Consider the following 21618-nt stretch of genomic DNA (forward strand, 5'->3'; position numbering starts at 1 on the left):
CTCTAACTCAGTGTTGGGACAGAGGAAAATTGGGAATTATTAAACTTTTGATCCTTTTGTTTTCAGAGGAAATAAACCATTGCCAGAGGTGTCTGACAGTGGTCAACTTCTGACCCACACTGGAAACACATGGACGCTCCCAACCAAGCCAAACAGTCATGTATATGGGGGAGTCGGAAAATATTATTCAAGCATTCAGCCGACAGCCATCTCATGGGGACATTTAGGTTTAAAGGGGTTGATCTATGTGCCCCTGCTATGTACTGTGTTTTTTTTGCTGTGTCCATCCATGTAAAGATGCTGACGTTCCATGGTCGTGAAAACACAGCTCCTGGCCAAAGCCATAGAAGAAAGAATAAGTGAATATACAGGTGACAAGGTAGGGACTCTCAGCGTTAGGGAACAAATTTCTCTGTAAGCTCATTATAAATAAAGTCAGTGAGGGACGAGCTCTGGTAGTCATCTTAGCTTTTAGGTCACTGACTAGTAACACTTCACTCCTGTGATAAAACAAACAGACAGGGAAGTGTGTTAACACACATACACACTAAACACACAACAAACAGCTGAAAATCCCTGCTTTCTCACCAGTATATTCACTTATGCTTTCTTCCCTGCCAAAAACTGTGTATGTGCGACCATCACATGCAGGACTCAACATAGTTTGACAAAGCAAATAACACAGTACATAGCATGGGCACATTTATAAGGTTATCTCTGCACAGGGACATTTATTTTTTAATACAACCAATTGTGGAACTAATCAATATTCCAAGACCTATTGACGAAAATGTACTTTGGTCACGGTACAACCCCATTAAGGCAAACCTGTCACTAAATTTAAGGCCAAGTAAACCACCAGCATGTGGTTATGCACTTTGGGCTCAACTTTCTATACATCTACTCAAAAGCAGTTATTTTGGAATGAGACATTAACAAAACTTATAAATTCGCTCATAAGAGTCTAAGATTCAAGTACTGTCATCAGACACATAGCACACCTCGCTTCACAAGATGCATTTTAGTAATGGAAAAATGATTGCTAAAATGTATTTTACTCCTGAAATATGGAATAATGAGGCACGGTAGCTCAGTGGTTAGCACTGTTGAATTATATTGCCCGGGATCTGGGTTCAAATCCCACCAAGGACAATATCTGCATGGACTTGTTCTCCCCGTGTTTGCGTGGGTTTCCTCCGGGTTCTCCGGTTTCCTCCCACACTAACAAATAAATACTGATAGTGAATTTAGATTGTGAGCCCCAATGGGGACAGAAATGATGAGATGTGTAAAATGCTATGGAAATTAATGGTGCTATAAAAGTGTGTAAAATAAATAAGGGAAATTCACTGATGAGTGTACAGCTAAAGCAGCTCTACCCCGGGCAATAGTGTAATTAAAGATGTTTTGGGGAGTTAAAGATTTATGACTTTCCCTTAGAATAAGCTATTCAATCAGGGGTGGGTGTGACTCAGTATTTTACAATATTCAGTCTTACAGATTTATTTTTTATATTTTGCATTAGAGATAATTTTTCAAAGTTGCAAAGTTTGATAAGTTATTTTCACGTCGTATTCAAACACCGTCACTATTCAAGACAACTACCCAACAGTAAGTGCATGTATCTTCTGCCCCGGCAGTGTTCTTAGCATATACTGTGTGACCACATCAAGAAACACCAAAGCAGAGCGACTACAGACTTTAAAGGGAGTAAAGGGAACATTCAGCAGACTTTACGGAACAAACTTATCCCGGGATAAGTTTATGGGTTATTCTATGTAAGTCACAAAGATGCTTAATACAATAAGTGATTTAGATCTCACCAAGTCTAAAATACAAGTTGGCTTTTTCAGAAATATTTAGCTTATAATAAGCCCTCAATAATCCAGTAATGCATAATTTGAGGCCACAAAACCATCCATGAGGCCAAGAGGAAATTGATGGAAGATGCAACATTAGATGGCAGGGGACTTTGGCAATATTCTTATAGCCTCTCAATTCATCAAAGGCTATAAAATATTTTGTTTATGCATTATACTATTATAAATCTGTCAAGTAACCCTGTTCCGTTAAAAAATAGGGTTCGCTCACATCTGCGTATAAAATCGGCAAGTGCAATGTGAGCAAAAAAAATTGCATTGCACTCACACCAATGTAATTAAATCAGACAGTGTTCATCTGCGAGTTTTTGCTCATCTGCAAATGGGGCAAGAAAAATAATTGCAGAATGCTACGTATAGCTGCGTGAAACGGCAGATACTCACCAATGCAAGTAAATGTATGCCAGAAAAAAAAACAAAACAAATTGCACTGCACACGGACCATGCATATGCCCTCCAATTTCTCATAAGCCACGTACAGTAAATTCACAGCGCGAACAGTCAGAATAAAAGTGCTCAGGTAGTTTACTGTACATGTATTTAGCTATTAAATATAAAATTAAATGAAAAAAAAAATGACATGGGATCCCCCTTATATTTAACTAGCTATTGAACCCGTTCTACACCCGGGTGGCGAGCATTTATATTGGTATATGGTCTCCATCCTGGTATGTGCTGCTCCATCCTGCGTCCCCATCCTGTCATGAGCTGCTCCATCCTGCGTCCCCATCCTGTCATGTGCTGCACCCATCCTGCGTCCCCATTCTGACATGTGCTGCTCCCATCCTGCACCCCCATTCTGACATGTGCTGCTCCATCCTGCGTCCCCATCCTGTCATGTGCTGCACCCATCCTGCCATGTGTTGCACCCATCTTGCGCCCCCATTCTGTCATGTGTTGCACCCATCCTGCGCCTCCATTCTGTCATTTGCTGCTCCCATCCTGCGCCCCCATCCTGTCATGTGCTGCTCCCATCCTGTGCACCTGTTCTGCCATGTGCTGCTCCCATCCTGCGCCCGTTCTGTCATGTGCTGCTCCCATCCTGTGCCCCCGTTCTGTCATGTGCTGCTCCCATCCTGCGCCACCATTCTTTAATTTGCTTCTCCCATCCATATGCCCCATACGCTGCTCCATTATGGTTGATGGCCCCCATAAGATGCTCCATAGTATATGCCCCCGTACACTGCTCCATTATGGTTTATGGCCCCCATAAGACACTCCATAGTGTATGCCCCCGTACACTGCTCCATAAAGGTTTATGGCCCCCATAAGACACTCCAGTGTGTATGCCCCCGTACACTGCTCCACAAAGGTTTATGGCCCCCATAAGACGCTCCAGTGTGTATGCCCCCATACACTGCTCCATAAAGGTTTATGGCCCCCTAAGACGCTCCAGTGTGTATGCCCTCGTACACTGCTCCATTATGGTTTATGGCCCCCTAAGACGCTCCAGTGTGTATGCCCCCGTACACTGCTCCATTATGGTTTATGGCCCCATAAGATGCTTCATAATTATATGCCCCCGTACACTGCTCCATTATGGTTGATGGCCCCCATAAGATGCTCCATTGTATATGCCCCGTATGCTGCTGCGATATATATATATAAAAAAAAAAATGCCATACTCACCTATCGTCGCTGGGCGCCGAGTGCTGGGGGGCCTGAGCAGGCGGGGACACCGGCGCGCTGTGGGGGTCAGGTACCGGTATCACCGCTAGCTCAGGCCCCCCAGCACTTGCTATATTCACCTGTCCCCCGTTCCACCGCTGCGCGCCGCCATCTTCCGGGTCCTCTGGCTGTGACTGGTCAGTCAGAGGGCGGCGCCGGCGCGCATTAAGTGCGTCATCGTGCCGTCTGAACTGTGAACGTCACAGCAGAGGACCCGGGAGACGGAGCCGCACGCAGCGCTGGAACGGGGGACAGGTGAATATAGCTCATACTTACCCTCCTGGCGGTCCCTGCCTCTCCGGTGGAGATCGCGGTGTGCGCTTGCGCAGTCTATAAAGGCTTCGGACAGAGTGACGCTCCAAGCGTTATATTATAGATTCCCAGCTTAGGCAAAGCAGACAGCTGGGGGCTAGTGTTATTGTTCTGGGAAGACGTTAATATCAATGAAGTTTCTCAGCCTACAGCTGTCTGCACAGCCTTTACTGGTTAAAAGGGGGTCCAAAAAAATGTCAGCTGTGTGATGTCCCCTGACTTCAAGCCTAGGGGTTGATAATGGAGAGGCGTCTGCAGTAAACTTACTGACATCACCGCTCGCAGCACGAAATATTGCTCATGCTGTGAGCGGTGACGTCAGTAAAGTTACTGCACTTCATCGACTATGAACTACTGACATCAGCGCGCATCACAGAAGCCGGATTTACACACTACCGTCATTGTGTTCCAGCTGCCATGCTGAGAAATCACATTACTAATGTCACCGCTCAGAAACTGCATCCGGATGTAGCAGAGTCGGGGATCGTCATGGGACACGGGATGGATATATGGAGGACCCCTTTGGAGGGTCAAGGAGTGATTACAATTAAAGGACCTTTGTGTGTGTGTGTGTGTTTATTGCTTTTGACTAAGAAGTTAGTAAAGGGGGTGTCTGATTGACATCTCTCCATTATTGTCCCTTGGGCTTCATGTCAGCGAACACTATAGAGCTGATGTGAACACCAAAACCAGGGCAAGCGGGAAGACCAGAGGCTAAGCGCCAGAATTGGTGCATCTAATGGATACGTCATTTCTGAGACGGCAATAACTGGTGTTATTAGTCTAGGAGGGGGGCAATATCCATGGCCCTTTCTCAGCCTATTATTATCAGCCTGCAGCTGTCTACTTAGCCTTTGCTGGTTATTAAAAATAGGGGGATCCATGTCATTTTTTTGAGGGGTCCCCCTTTTCTAATAACCAGTAACGGCTACGCAGACAGCTGTAAGCTGATATTAATAGCCTGGGAAGCTTCATGGATATTGGCCTCTTCCCAGAATAATAACACCAGCCCCAGCTGTCTGCTTTCCCTCAGCTGTACATTAAAAATAAGGGGGATCCCACACCATTTTTTTTTCTTTTATTTATTTATTAGCTAAATACAATACATTTATTAGCTAAGTACAGTAAACTACACAAGCACTGCACTAATTATGTATCTCACTGCCATATTTCTTACTATCACCTATCTACAGTATCTATCTATATCTGTATGTAAGATTGTTTTATTAGTTCGAAAACTAGATTGAAGTCACAGAATTACTGTATGCAAAAGCTGCTATTGAAAACAAATTGCATACAACTTGCATACGCATGTCGTACCACCATCATACAGATGCTAGGTGAGGAAAAAAACACGACACTCGCCTGTCACTCAACAGCTTTTCTGGCTGAGAATCTCAGCTAATTTATATACGCAGATGTGAGCGACTCTTAAAGGAGTTGTCAGGTCATCTAGTATTGAGGACAGGTCATCAATATCAGATTGGTGAAGATCTGCCACGTGACTCCCACACTGATCGGCTTATGACAGCTGATCCGTGTGGGTGCCTGGTGTCAGACCCCCACCACTTGATATTGATGACCTATCCCAAAGGTACATGCCTAGACAACCCATGTTAAGTACTAGTACCTGGAAAATTATCAATTAACTGTTTCTTTTCCCGTTTGACTATATAAAATACTATCGTAAAAATGTATGACAACTTGTATTTCAGATTCAATGCCCATTTAAGTCCAGCTAAAAACGAGCAGTTAGATTTGTATAGAATGAACGTTCCATGTAACTCCTGAGAGCGCCTATTTTATTATTTTACCTTGTCATCTGCTGGATACACTGGGCTCTGTAGTTCTCATAATGTACGTCACACGTAACATCCTTGAGGTCATGCATATGAGTCCGAATCAACATATTCCGTAGCTTTACAAAGTCACAGTGTGCCTGGTTCTCTACTGTGAGCAGATGGAAGAAAGAAGAAAAGGGTTTGGTATTGTGTTAGTCAGTTGAAAAAAGACTGTTCTCATAGGGAAAAACAAGATATTCTTGTAGTTATGATAATATGGCTAATAAATGGATATGGATATGGATATGGCTAATAAAAATAAAATAAATGATGTTACACATGCAAACTTTCGAGACTTCTTAGGTATTTTCCTGAGGCATGGTATAACAAAGTTTTTAAAGAAACCCAAATATATACACAAACAAACAGACATGGCATAATAAATGGACATTTAAATAAACAAACAAACTGAGCTCAAAGAATGAATCCTTAATTGGATTAGATTAGTGATGTGAAACTTTTATAGTCCCAATATCTAAGAAAGATCTGAGGCCTGGTGCCCTCACTGTCTCTGCAGCAGATTCCTCAGATTCTGTAGCTTTGTTTTTGTGTTTTAAAGCTGCCTTTTAGTATGACAACTTTCATATTGTTTATGTTGTATTCTGGATGTCAGAAATGTTTAGCCACTGGTAAATGTTTTTTTTTCTTAAATCTGTAATCGTGTGGTGATAAGACCTGATCATTGCTCTCAGCTTCTGTCCTGTTACTCCCACTTAGAGACCCCCAGTAGGACATATAGAGCATAGAATTAAGTACACCATTGGAAGAGGAACACTGGAATATCCCACACATCTTATAATCTTGCTGGGTGTTGGGAATCTGTATGCTGTCTTTGGTCTCTACATGAGTGCAGGTATTGCAGCTCTTCACATTGGTGTATCCAAGGACATTGAAGAAAACATAGGAGTGTGAATGAGATCAATACTACTTGGACCTAAAGGACATCATAACTGCACTACATCTTATCTGCATGTGCTGAATACTTTAAACAAATCTATTATTCCCTGTTATTGGCCATGCCAGGCTAATGTATTTTATCACACTTATCTGTAGGCATGAACTCCTTCCAATACTTTTCTACTCAAAGGGTCCGATTCATCAAGACTTCTGATTCATGAACATCTGCACGCCTCTTCATGAATCTGGAACGTCTGATATCCAGTCAGATACTGGAGTGAGATTTCTGAAGTAGGGAACGTAAGGAATGCCAGAGTTTGTCATGAATTAAAGGGAATCTGTCACCCCCAAAATCGTATACGAGCTGCGGCCATCGGCATCAGGGGCTTATCTACAGCATTCTGTAATGCTGTAGATAAGCCCCCGATGTAACCTGAAAGATGAGAAATATAGGTTATATTATACTCACCCAGGGGTGGTCCCGCTGCGGTCCAGGTCCGAAGGGTGTCGCAGTCTGGTCCAGCGCCTCCTATCTTCATAAGATCACGTCCTCTTCTTGTCTTCTTGCCGTGGCACTGGCGCAGGCGTACTTTGTCTGCCCTGTTGAGGGCAGAGCAAAGTACTGCAGTGCGCAGGCGCCGGGCCTCTCTGACCTTTTCTGACGCCTGCGCACTGCAGTACTTTGCTCTGCCCTCAACAGGGCAGACAAAGTACGCATGCGCCGCAGCCGCGGCAAGAAGAGGATGTCATCGTATGAAGATGGGAGGCGCTGGACCCAGACTGTGACGCCCATCGGACCAGACCACATCGGGACCGCCTCTGGGTGAGTATAATCTAACTTGTTTTTCTTCTCTCTCAGGTTACATCGGGGGCTTATCTACAGCATTACAGAATGCTGTAGATAAGACCCTGATGCCGATGGCCGCAGCTCATATAAGATTTTGGGGTGACAGATTCCCTTTAAGATGAGCTGTGGGGTCCAGCCCTGCTTTAGTTCCTCCCATTCAGCTGGCGCTGGGAAAAGCTGTTCTGAAAACACCAAAAGTTTCAAACTTTTGGCACAACTGTAAGTTGCACCTAAATTTTGTGACTTTTCAAAAGCTTTTATGACAGAATTCTGGGGTGGAAGCTTTGATGAATTGGGCCCATGATCGTTGATGGTATTAGAAGCAATTACAGGTGGAACAGGATATAAGACAGTGGTGCTTTAAATGATTAAAAGAAGTAGGATCACACACACGACATGTGAAGATGTTTTGATTGTTTTTGGCAGCAGACAAAGGCTTTTTAGCACATTGTGAAAAATCTGTGTCTGAGAAGGAGAGGAAGTGCAGCCATCACCGCTGTAATCAGAGCTTTGTTCATAGACATAATGCTTTACTATTCATACATCAAACAGCTGAAATAAAAGCAGAATTGTTCTTTTTTTTGTTATGGCTTCTAAATATAGTGGCTGTAATTCCTGTTTCTTCTAACATGCCATGTATTTAAGGCCACCACACACACAACTGGCTGCCACTTACCTGACTTTCGGCTGTGTACATGATACATTCAGTATGCAAGTTAAAGCTCCTCATATAGAACAATCATACTTACACTCATGCACACCCACAGTGACAAATACACAGTATATAACCAGATATGTGTGTTAATGGTGTCATAGTATGGGTGTTTGTGCAAGTATCTGTGGACTATCTAAGTGTGTCTATGTCAAAAGCCATAAAACCTCTTCTACTATAAAAATCCTATATCCAGCCCTGCATTTAACTGTAATTTGTAAAGGAATTGAAAGCGTCGTCCCAAGTTCTTATGTGGTTAAAATTGCAAAGTGGATGTAAAAAAAAGGCAACTTTGCAATTTACTTGTTATTAAAACAGGGATTTTTGTGTTACTCACCGTAAAATCCTTTTCTCCGAGTCGTTCATTGGGGGACACAGGACTGTGGTGTATGCTACTGCCGCCAGGAGGCTGACACTAAGTAGGTATAAAAAAAAAAGTTAGCTCCTCCTCCATAGTATACACCTTGCCACTGGCCCTGACAGCTCCAGTTTGGTGCACAAGCAGTAGGAGATAGAGAAAACAAAACAGCATTAGAGCAAAGACAACATGTCTAGAATAATACTACAGTCTGAACAACCCCATAGACAAATAAAATGAATAGGGAGGGAGCTGTGTCCCCCAATGAACGACTCGGAGAAAAGGATTTTACGGTGAGTAACACAAAAATCCCTGTTTCTCCATGGTCTCATTGGGGGACACAGGACTGTGGGATGTCCCAAAGCAGTCCCAGGGTGGGAAGAAGACTCACTGGAAGAAAACCCCTAGGCACTTACCGCCTATAGGTGTGATACCGCAGCCTGAAGAATTTTCCTTCCCAAACTTGCATCAGCAGAGGCCTGAGTGTGGATATTATAATGTTTAGAGAAAGTGTGTAGGCTGGACCAAGTGGCCGCTTTGCAAACCTGCTCTGCTGAAGCTTGGTGCCGAAGCGCCCAGGAAGCCCCTACCGCCCGAGTAGAGTGTGCCCTGATCCCAGCCGGGATGGCTGCACCCTTGATACGGTAGGCCTCCTGAATAGTGGTTCTTATCCATCTGGCTAAGGTCGATCTAGAGGCTGCGAGTCCCTTTTTATGACCCGCAGGAAGAACGAACAGAACATCCGTCTTTCGAAAAGAAGCGGTCCGGGAAACGTATCTTCTCAGAGCTCTCACCAAATCTAGAGTATGGAGAGCTTTTTCCACCCGGTGTGTAGGCGCAGGACAAAAAGAAGGCAAGACAATGTCCTCATTAATGTGGAATGAGACTACTTTTGGCAGAAAGGAAGGTGCTGGTCTCAGCACCACCTTATCCTGATGAAATTGTAGAAACGGCGCCTGACAGGACAAGGCCGCTAATTCCGATACCCGCCTAATGGATGTTATAGCTGCCAGAAACAAAACCTTCCAAGAAAGGTACCTTAAAGCAGGGGTCCCCAACTCCAGTCCTCAAGGCCCACCAACAGGTCATGTTTTCAGGATTTCCTTAGTATTGCCCAGGTGATAATTGCATTACCTGTGCAAAACAAAGGAAAACCTGAAAACATGATCTGTTGGTGGGCCTTGAGGACTGGAGTTGGGGAACACTGCCTTAAAGGAACATCTTGGAGGGGTTCAAATGGAGGTTCCTGAAGAGCACTCAAGACCAAATTAAGGTCCCAAGCTTCTATCGGAGCTTTGTAAGGAGGGACTATATGAGAGACTCCCTGCAAAAAAGTTTTTACTTGCAGATTGGTAGCGATCCTGCGCTGGAAAAGAACCGATAAGGCGGATATTTGCCTCCTAAGGGTACTTGGAGCGAGACCTGAGTCTAGACCAAATTGGAGAAAAGCTAGGACATTAGGAATAGAAAACCGAAGAGGAGGAAGACCCTTCTTCCTGCACCATGAGAGAAAGACTTTCCAGGTGTGGTGGTAAATGCGTGCTGAAGCTGTCTTTCGAGCATTAACCATAGTTGAGGCTACTTTCTGAGAAAAACCGGCCTGGGTCAGAATCCAAGATTCAACGGCCAAGCCGTCAAACGCAGGGCCTCTAAGTTCTGGTGGAATATCGGCCCCTGCGACAGAAGATCTGGCTGCATTGGTAGCTGCCAAGGAACCCCGACGATCAGCTGAACTAGGTCTGCGTACCATGACCTCCGAGGCCAATCTGGGGCGACTAGAATTGCCGGAACTCCCTCTAACTTGATCTTCCTGACGACCTTTGGAAGCAGCGCCAGAGGGGGAAACAGATATGGAAGACGAAATTGGTTCCAAGATAGGACTAGTGCGTCTACAGCAATTGCTCCTGGATCTCGAAACCGTGCAACGAACCTGGGTACTTTGGTATTCGACCCGGTGGCCATTAGATCCACGTCCGGGATTTCCCAGCGTAGACATATCTGCCGAAAAACATCGGGGTGAAGAGACCATTCCCCGGGCGCAAGACCCTGTCGGCTCAGAAAGTCCGCTGCCCAGTTCTCCTTGCCCGGGATGTAAACTGCCGAGATCACAGAGTGATTGTTCTCGGCCCAGCGGAGGACTTGTCCTACCTCGCGCATGGCTGATCTGCTGCGAGTGCCCCCCTGATGATTTACGTAGGCCACGGCCGTGGCATTGTCCGATTGGATCCGCACCGGGCGACCCGCCAGAAGATGGTGAAAGTGCTGCAAGGCCAGCCAAATTGCCCTTATCTCCAACAGATTGATTGGAAGGGTTGATTCCCTTGGGGACCAACGACCCTGAGCCGTGTGCTGGAGAAACACTGCTCCCCAACCGAGAAGGCTGGCGTCCGTAGTGACTACCAGCCAATGAACTGGAGGAAAGGCTTTCCCCTGAAGTAGGGATGAACTCTTCATCCACCATATCAGGGATTGCCTGACCCCAGGAGACAGACGACACCTGAGGTTGAGAGACAAAGGACTCCTGTCCCAGGCTGACAGAAGTGCCTGTTGGAGTGGACGAAGATGGAATTGGGCGAATGGAACCGCCTCTATAGCTGCTACCATCCTGCCCAAGACCTTCATGCAGAACCGGATTGAATGGAAACTCGGCTGCCGAAGAATTTTTACCTCCTGCCGGAGACAAAGCACCTTGTCTTGGGGTAAAATAGTTAGCCCCCGAGAGGTGTCGAAGATCATCCCTAAAAAAGAGATCTTCCGAGATGGTACTAGAGATGACTTCTTTAAATTGACCAGCCACCCTAGACAAGCTAGGGTGTCCAAAGAGATGTTGACGTTGTCCCTGCATGCCTGAAAAGTTGGTCCTTTGACTAAGAGATCGTCTAAGTAAGGCAGAATGACTATGCCTCGAGAGTGCAGGATTGACACCACTGTTGCCATCACCTTCGTGAACACCCTGGGAGCAGTGGCGAGCCCGAAAGGTAATGCAGTGAATTGGAAGTGTCGCTCGCCTATGGAAAACCGTAGAAATTTTTGATGAGGAGGAAATATAGGAACGTGCAGATAGGCGTCTTAAATATCTATGGAAGCCAGGAATTCTCCCCTTTCCATAGCCGCAATGACCGAGCGGAGAGATTCCATACGGAAGCGACGAGTGCTGATGAATTTGTTTAGACACTTTAGGTCCAGAATGGGTCTCACGGTCCCATTCTTTTTGGGAACCGTAAACAGATTTGAATAAAACCCTTTGAACCTTTCTTCCTTTGGAACAGGGACAATGACCCCGTTGGACTGAAGAGACTCGACTGCTCTGAATAAAGCTCTTAGACGGGTTTTTGAACTGGGAAGACTGGATGGAAAAAACCGGCCTGGAGGGAGGTAGGAAAACTCTATTTTGTACCCTGAAACCACCAGGTCTCTTACCTATCTGTCTTGAACAACTGACAGCCAGGACTGATGGAACAGTAGTAGGCGACCGCCTACCCTGTTGAAAGCGACGAGAGGCTGCCTCCAGTCATTTAGCCGAAGATCGAGGATATTTAGATCCCCTAGATCTTGATGGTTGATACTGCATTCTTGCCAATGGATTGGCCCTATAGGAGACCTGGTGCTCCCTGTCTAGGACAGGCCGACTTGGGGGACCTGCGCTTGGTGCCGCAGACCACCGGGAGTTACGAAAGGATTTAAATCTTGCTTGAAATTGGTGACGAAAAGGTTGCTTAACCTTTTGTTGAGGAAGGAAATTACTTTTACCTCCCGTGGTATCAGATATAAGCTGATCCAGTTTTTCGCCAAAAAGACGGACACCTTGATAAGGGAGGGATGTAAGGGACTTTTTTGAAGTAGAGTCCGCCCGCCAATTTCTTAGCCATAGGGCCCTTCTGATAGCAATAGCATTTGCCGCAGCCAATGCTGAACAATTTGCCGCATCCAAGGATGCATTAATCAGATAATTTCCTGCTAAAGATATCTGATTTGACATCTCTATCACCTCTACAGGAAACCCCTTATCCTGAAGAGCCTTAGTTACGGACTCTGACCAAGCTATCATAGCTTTGGCAACCCATGTGGCCGCAAAAGACGGCGCGAGGGCTGACCCTGAAGCCTCAAACAGAGACCGAGCTAGACTCTCTAGGAGCCGATCAGTCGGATCCTTAATAGACGACCCATTAGGAAGAGACAGCAACGTACTAAAGGCCAAACGGGACACGGGAGGATCCACTGAAGGCGATTCTGCCCACTTTTTACAAAGCTCTGGAGCGAAAGGATACCTTGCACCTAGGGCCTTCTGGCCTAAGAAACGCTTATCTGGTCGCTCCATGTGACATTGGACTAGATCCTCAAACTCAGGATGAGTAGAAAACACCCTATGAGGTTGCGTGAATTTCTTAAAGGACACCTTATGACCAGAAGGTAAGGTGGCCACATCCTCTACTCCCAAAGTCTGGTTAACGGCCTCAATAAGACTGTCAACAGATTCCTGATAACCAGGAGCTTCTAAATCAAAAGACCCCTCTGAGTCATAGTCCGAACCGTGTTCACTCAATTCCGCAGGAGAGAGAGATCGAGAGACGGGATTCAAAGATGCTGATGCACCTGACGGACCGGGAGACGCTGTGTGGGATCGTTTCCCCTGTGTCTGCCTAGAGGGAGTACGGCCCCTGCAGGCCGGAGGATCCTGAAAATCGGAGGATCTTTCCAAAACAGGCGGATGAATGTCCCTGACAGGGGCTTGAAGGGACTCAACCGCCTTTGTTAAAGACGCCATAGACTGCGTTAATGATATGACCCACTCAGGGGGAGACACTGCCGACCCAGGTACAGGCACACCCGGCAGGATAGCCGGTGGGGTAACAGGCAGGGTAGCAGACGGGGGCTCCTGCACGCGCTCGGAATCACAAGCCTCACAGAGATGGCTACTTTGCGCATGCGGAAAAGCAGACCGACAGGTAATGCATGAGGAATACAGAACTGAGTGAGTCTTAGGGTTTCTAGACATGATGACTCTAAAGCCGCTATGCTCCGTATCTCCTTATGAGCTACTAGGTCTAGAACAAATACTGTTGTCAGGCTGAGGGAAGTAGCACTTACCCCAGTCCTGTGTCCCCGTATGCTCTCAAACACTGAACCATGTTTCCTGTGCAAACACACATATATACTAAATTACAGGGCGGATGCTTGAAAAAGTGGGAGGAGTTACCACGCATGGACCTGGTTTAGGCCGAAGCAGGGAACTAGATTTCACTCCTTCCCCTGCTCTCCCGGGAAAGCTGGGTGCTCGAAACCGGAAGTAAACCGCCGCCGATGGAGGTGGGACTTCCCCCAGACTACAAGACCCATAATGCCACAGGCCGTACAGAAAACCGGAAGCCGCCGAAAAAGGGGCGGGACTTCCGCCCATGCTCAGACTACAAGATCCATAATGCCTCAGGCTGCCTAGAGAACAGGAAACCGCCGAAAAAAGGGGCGGGACTTCCGCCCATGCCCCTGCTGAAGTTTTGCTTGTGCGGAATAACGCTGGAAACCAGCACAGCGCCGGATAATAGTCGCCACCTGTGCAGTACCAGCAGAACGCGCGATGAAGCAGGAGCCCCCTGTGCAGCCCTCTGACAGCGGATGAGGTTAGACCAAAAAAATCCACATATAAATATATATACATATATAAAAAAGGCACCCTAACTCCTTACACGCTTCAGAAGGCGAGGAGAGGGAACCGTCTGCCTCCTTTAAACACCGTAGCCGTGCATTGGTGATGAAGTGGAGGGTGCACGGACAAGGAATGAATGCCTGCACAACCTAGGGTTCCGTTACCTCAGGGTGGTCAGGTTCTAGTCCGGCAAAAAAATCCCACGTCGCGGGAGAGGATACGTGGAGGCGACACTCCACGTGCTCGCCCGTTGTTGGTTTGGGGAGATCGGACCCCTTCAAAAGGGTCCATCGCCCCTGTCTTATCTTCAGAGAAAGAGAAAAAAAAAAAAAAAAGCATCTGGGAAAACCCAGAGATGTGCCTCCTACGGACACTAAGCATAAACTGGAGCTGTCAGGGCCAGTGGCAAGGTGTATACTATGGAGGAGGAGCTAACTTTTTTTTATACCTACTTAGTGTCAGCCTCCTGGCGGCAGTAGCATACACCACAGTCCTGTGTCCCCCAATGAGACGATGGAGAAAATCCCCTCTATTCTCAAGAACAGAGGGAATTGTAATTCTCTAGCGTCCACTGCTTAGGTTACTGGCCACCACTCTGCAATCTGAGTGGCCAGTTTCCAAGGCAAGGAGCTCACACCGCTTGCAAGGCTCTATACTTTAGAGCAATGTTTCTCAACTCCAGTCCTCAAGACCCACCAACAGGTCATGTTTTCAGGATTTCCTTACTACTGCATAGCTGATGGAAGTAATGCTTGAGCAGGTGATGCAATTATCACCTGTGTAGTACTAAGGAAATCCTGAAAAAAAGACCTGTTGGTGGCTCTTGAGGACTGAAGTTGAGAAACATTGCTTCAGAGCCTGCTCAAGGCATTCTGAAGCTGGTGGGATTGTTGGATAGCCCCACCTTCAGTTCTCCTGCGCCATCTCTCATGCTGCAGAATCAAAGCTGCCTCTGCTAGCTGTGAGGGTGAATGCATGGTTCAGACCAGCAGTGCAACCATGCCGCTGGTCCGAACTGTCAGTCTTCAGGAGCGCACTATCCACAGCAAAGCCGGAGGCTAGGAGAAATGCACTCTTGAAAAAAAAAATCATAGACAAAAGCTGTCTCAAAGTGGAATATATCATAAGTGTATGTTCACATACAGATTTGCTACAACAATGTCTAATCATATCCTATTCATCTAAGGGGGGCTTCCATATGTCCATGTGCAATAATAAACTAAGCGCTCTCTTTCACTTTATAGCTTTGTACTACTCCTACAACCTGAACCTTAGGCTTGCTATGTGCAGAATAGACCAGACATGGGTAAAGTGCGGCCCACGGACTGTGACAGCCAAAGAACTGGATGAAGTGGTGTCACCACCCAGCCGCCCCCAGCCTAGCATCTCACTTTCACTAGTCCCTGCATACACCGGTGAATACAATGATGGATCAGGGAGCCTTTAGTAAAGTAAGTGGAATACAACAGTAATAATGAGCAAAATTAAGTTCAGCCCCCCCATAACACTCACAGTCTCTTATATGGCCCTTTGGGAAAATGAATGATCCATCCTTGGAATAAACCATACTTCATACTTCTGAGATATATACAAAGTATGTTTGCATATATCTAAAAAAAACAAAAAAAAACACGTAGGAATAAAAAAGTGGGCAGACTTGATTACCCATTAGATTATTTCACTATAAAGGTTAAAACTTTGTATAGACGCTGATAGAATCTAAGACAAGTGGGTTAATCCTCACACTGGCAGTGACACTAGAAGTTCTAACTTACCTTCCACTATACCCCATGGATAGAGACGACCTCGCACCCGCTGACCTTTAGCCTCTACCACTGTATTGCTTCCAATTACAGCAAACGGTACACTCTCCTGTAACAGAAAAGTAACTGATAAATTCATAGCGAATACATAATGATCGTACACAGACTTAAGAGCAAGACTAGTTAGGTGAAAACTATACTGCACCGGCTCATTGTCGTAGATGGCAAGATATAGGACAGTGGAAGATAATATGTACTATACTATACTATACATCAAAATATATTATTAAGGAGATAAGAAAAAAATAGAGCTTGTTCTGTTCACCTTCAGCTCCTTGTCCTGTTGTTTAAAGTCATCATCTTCATCGGAATCACATTCTGGGAACTGATAGACTTTTATTCCAAACTTTTCAATCTCTTCTCTCACCTGAAAAACATGAGAAATGAGTTCAAGCTCTGGATGCCCAGTTTAGAAAACCCATTTTCAAACACCCAGTGATTCCTGTTATATAAAGACGGTTTTCTGTTCAGGATCATCCTCATCTCTTGGCCAAGGAGCAAGTACACATATCCAGTCTTACTCTGGAGGATCCTGCCTATGTAATGCTTTATTTTCTCTATAGTGGCACTGCAAAAAAAATGGACACTTCAAAAATGTGTTTCCTTGGATTACAGCTGATTGCTGGGGCACTTTGTTATCAACTTATCGTTGATGAATTTTTGTCCTAAGCAAAAAAAAACCCTTTAATAATAATCAACAGTTCACAGAAACATGTCAATATAATGGAAATAAAATTGACAACAGCTTCTTGGAAGGGCCCAGGGATGTTGCTGGAATTTATTAACTTCTGTAACCTTGTTTCCTATGAAGAAACTTTGATATAAAGTCAATGTGACCATTTGTCTAGTTCCACTTATATAAAAAAAGGACGTTGATGTGCTGGGTATTTAAGTGAAGTAGCTACAGACATTTAGCACTAGTGCTTTTATTCTTGTAAAATAACAAACAGAGCAGGTATTCACCCTCCCGAGCTTCAGCACCAGCTCTCAACTGCTGCTTCAGTATCTGTGTTTTGGCTGCAGCAAAATCGTCATGTCAACAGAGCACACCACCACTGCAGCCAATCACTAAGCTCAGTGGCTGGTATCTACATCAGCAAACTGCTCAGTGATTGACTGCAGTGGTGATGTACACTGCAGCCAAACCACAGAGACTGGAGCAGCAATAGAGAGCTGGTGCTGGACCCAGTGAGTGCGAGTACCTGGTCTGTTCGCTATTTTACTAGTACAACGTGTTTGGGGATCACTTTTCTTCTCCTTCTGAGGACTTGTTCCAAAAGGAAGAAAACATTGATGGCCTGTCCCAAAGACGGTTCATCAATGCAAATTCTCAGATAATCCCTTTAAAGGGTTATTCTTAACATGAGTGTTCAGCAGTGCACAGGTCTCCATTTCCTTCACTCCCTTGTTGCTGGGAGAACGGCACTCCTTCCTGACTGACAGTTCTACTTCAGCAGTTTGTCCTTCTGCTGAGCTTATGGTGCTACTGTGACACACTGCGGTCAGTCAGTGGCTTGTTGTAAAGTCTACACTGATATCACTTTATCGGCAAATAGATATATTAGTGTCCTTCAACAAGCACATGGCTCCAGAAAGTGAGAGCACTGATTAGCAAAATTGGAAAGTGAGAGCAGTGACAGTGAGAAGAACAGTGTTGGAAGCAGCAACAGGTGTGGGCTGGGAGCTTGTCATTTTACAGGACTGATAACCACCTCAGGCTGACACGGAGGGGGAGACGAGCAGCTCACTGTTGTATAGGAATGAATGGGCTGGAGAGAGGAGAACCGGATCTCAGTAGTTAACTCTTCAGCATACGCAGCTAGGCTCAGGTAGTCAGTCTCCTATGTAAAGAGGTCTAAACAATTTATGAGAAAAGCTCTCATAGCAGAACAGCAGCAGATAGAAAAAGTCAGTCAATTACAAACGTGCTTATTGTCATGCTAACTACCTTTACCCATTTCATAACGTAAAAATACCCCTATAAGGCCTTGTTCACTCTGGTATCATGACTTCCATTTTTGCAGGTTCATCATGATTCATTTGAGAAGATCCATTTTGTCCCCATGAACTGGTCTGTCTTCAGGGTTCCCCTTTACTTTAGATTGCATGCATTAATATTCTGACCATCCATACGCAAACCAAAACTAATGGAAAGAGACTAACACAACAGGGAACAGAGCATACAAGTACGCAGGATCGTAACTACATAATTTTCATTGCCCAATTAAAATTTATTTTGCAGTACCCATGGTCTGCTGCATCCGATCATCTCTGGCCATTACCATTAAAGGGAACCTGAGCGGTCCCCCATGCTCTCCTACCCACCACCATTTGTTTACTCCTTTATAAATACACTTTCTCCTGGATGACACAAACACAAGTCTTTTTACTGTCCTTTTTTTTTTTTTTAATGCCCCTTTGACTAGTCAAAAGGTTATTTGCATATTAAAGACGGACTGTAAAAAACTTTTTTTAAACATCTGTTTTTGTGTCGTCTAGGAGAAAGTGCTTGTTAGGAAGGGTATTTATAAAGGAATATACAAATGCTTGTGGGTTCAAGAGAATGGGAGACCTGTCCAGTTCCCTTTAATGATAATGGCCAGAGATGATAGGATGCAGCAGACCTGTCCGTTTCCCTTTAACAAACACAGTTCTCCAAAAACTCACCCGATCTTTCAGTTTTCTGATCTCAATGGGTACCAGGCAGTCAGCTTTGGCAATCAGAGGGACGATATTAACCTTCTCATGCAGAGCTTTCATAAAAGCCACATCCACTGGCCGCAGCCTGACACAAATGGAAAGAAAGCACAGAGAGGTCACCTGATGCTCAGGATCTCAGCATGGCGTACACTGGATGCCTCACAGTGTCTCTGTAACATTGCAGCGTGACTAGTGGATGAATACATGTATGAGATAACAAACAGAAGATTCTTGGGGGTATAAAATTTTCAATGTCCCCCACAGTGCCTGATCGAAGTCATGTAAACTCCGGGTCTTTAATCCCTTCATCATGTAACCATTTTTTGTTTCTGCGCTTTTTTTTTCTCCCACTCTTCCAAGATACATTTTATTTTTCCTGTCAAAAAAGCCATGAGGGTTTGTTTTTATGCAAGACGAGTTTTAGCTTTGAATGACGCCATTCATTTTTCCATACAAAGTACTTAAAAAATGGCAAAAAATTATTCCAAGCGTGATGAAATGCTTAAAAAAAAGCAATTCAGACATTGATTTTGGGGTATGTTTTTATGGCATTCATTGTGCAGTAAAACTACCTATCCAGAAGATTTTCCAGGTCAGTATGATTACAGCAAAACTTGTAAAAAAAAAAAAGCGAAAAAAATCTTGACATTTGTGCAGAAGTAAAACAGCAATTCTGGTGTTCTATTTTTTGTTCTTTTTTGCTTCACTGCATAGATCATTTTATAGTTTTATAGATCAAACTTTTACAGATGTGGCAATACCAAATTGTTAGTTTGCCTCTTTATATCTTTATTTTATCTTTACACTGATATAACACTGGGAGAAGTGATACAATGTTATATATATATATATATATATATATATATATATATATATATATATATATATATTTAAAGAACTTTTGTTTGACCTTATTTCTTAGTCTCGTTAGTAATCTTGAACCGATTGTGGTTTATTCGCTTAATCTATATATTGTATTGAGGTATACAGTGTAGTAAATGATGGACTGTTATGAGGCACAGCTGGGAGCACCAAGATTTGCAAGCCCCTGACTGTAATTACAACCCATCGGCACCCCACGTTGGGCAGCGGTGGAGGGTGAATGGCGATGGGAGATGAAAATATCATATCAGCCATATTGAGCACCTTAAATGCCATTGTCAGAGATTGAAAGCGGCATTTATGGATTAAACAGCAGCAAGATATTAAAAATGGGAAAAAATGCAAACGTTGGATGGATGCCACAAAGGATGCTATTTTTTGGCAATCTGATACCCATAGATTTTCATGTTAACAAAAAATTATACTTTACCATGTACATTTTATTACTGGCTGAGGCAATATTGTACTACATTGGAATTATGGAAAATTGTATGATGTAACACAATTAAAGAAATATTACTTGTGGTACGAGAGAGAAAAAAAGAGAGACAAAAAAAGAGAGAGAGAAAGAAAAATAAAGATAGGAAGAGAAAGACAAAGAGAGAAAGAACGAGAAAGAGTTTAAGAAAGAGAGGGCGATAAAGAGAGCGATAACATGAAAAAGAGAGAAAAAGAGACAAAGAAAGAGTGAGAGTTGAATTAAAAGAGAGAAAAAAAGAAAGAGAGAGAGATAGAGAATGGGAGCTTTCATGGGCACTAAATGATGGCATATTCTAACAATATGCTCTAACTACTATACAGTAGTTGAAAATAACTGATTTTCACAGCTCCAAATTCCAGTATGTGGAACTGTGAATATTTCTAATGTTTTGACAGATACGTAAATGCAGATACAGAAAAATGTAGGGAAAACAGTGGTGATAACCATGGAAACGTATTAGAGGTTTGCCATCATTCTTTAAAATGCTAGAAATCTGAACGGTTGCCATAGCAACTCCACCCTTCCTATTTAAACTAGATTTCATATGTGACTCTATCATTATCCATATAATGATTGGATTTACAGGATCCATCATGAACCCCACATCCTCCTCACCCATGGCCAAACGGTGAGATGAAGTACAAGCAGCAGTGCACTCTATTATCCTGGATGTTTTTCCGATTCAGTCCACTCTCGTCCCGGAAATACTGTTCAAACTGTTGGTCTATGTAGTCAGTAATGGCCTTCCAGCTGTGCCAGGAAGAAAAAGAAAATGTCAGGTCAGATCTCCTGTCCAGCGATGTTCCCACTGAGCTGAGCACAGATCTCTTACCACTCCGTATTGTTCACTGCATCTCCAAAGCCAGGGGTGTCCACAATGGTCAGTTTCAGCTTTACACCCTTCTCCTCAATGTCCACCGTGTGCTTCAGAATCTCTACTGTTTGGTTAATTCTTTCTACATTGAAACAGGCAGATTATAACAGAAAATCAGATTCAGTTGAGGATTTTTTTAATTCACTCTTCTTGGTTTATCTTGTGCTATTCACTAACATTTTTTGCCCAGAACTCATCAAAAAGTCTCAGGTTTCAAAAAAAGTCACAAACATTTCTGCCGTACATGAAATCACTCGAAGAAGAGGACTGGAATACATTTGCAACTTCCTATCTGATTAACTTCGATGAAAGGCAGAAGTGATTAATTAGGCAAAAGCATTTTAAAAACTTTTAACAGTGGTGAACTAAAAATAAGCAAACAGCTGAACACATAAAATAGACTTTAAAAGGGCACAAATAAAAAGATAAATTATGGTGCAAACCCAAAACAATGCGCAAAATACCAAAAATGTGACAAAAGAACAGGATCAAATGCTATAATGAATCAAGTGCCTAATGATGAATGGTTTCATAGCTACAGAAGAAATGTGCTGATGATTTGTGGCTGAAGCACAGTACTGCAGACCTGGGAGTATACTGCAATCTAGTTCTGTAGCAGATGTCAGGTTGCCGAGTAGCAAAGTCTTTGCAGTTTTAAAATTACTTTCATGGCCAAGTTTAAAATTAGGCGGGGAGTCT

At 44.2% G+C, this 21618-nt stretch overlaps 1 protein-coding gene across 4 annotated transcripts in view; it reads right to left on the minus strand.

The window, feature by feature from the left end:
* The window catches only part of SEPTIN5 (septin 5), a 109044-nt gene that overhangs the window by 16054 nt on the left and 71372 nt on the right, over positions 1–21618 (minus strand). For all 4 annotated transcript variants that reach the window (XM_069756456.1, XM_069756448.1, XM_069756430.1 and 1 more), the window contains 6 exons: positions 20878–21001; positions 20661–20795; positions 18650–18767; positions 16248–16349; positions 15935–16031; positions 5675–5810 (listed from right to left, as the gene is read on the minus strand). In XM_069756456.1, coding sequence (XP_069612557.1) covers positions 5675–5810; positions 15935–16031; positions 16248–16349; positions 18650–18767; positions 20661–20795; positions 20878–21001 — 712 coding nt within the window. The remainder of the gene's footprint in view (positions 1–5674; positions 5811–15934; positions 16032–16247; positions 16350–18649; positions 18768–20660; positions 20796–20877; positions 21002–21618) is intronic.

Source organism: Ranitomeya imitator, chromosome 1 (assembly GCF_032444005.1).
Source record: "Ranitomeya imitator isolate aRanImi1 chromosome 1, aRanImi1.pri, whole genome shotgun sequence".
In the NCBI taxonomy this organism is placed as follows: domain Eukaryota; kingdom Metazoa; phylum Chordata; class Amphibia; order Anura; family Dendrobatidae; genus Ranitomeya; species Ranitomeya imitator.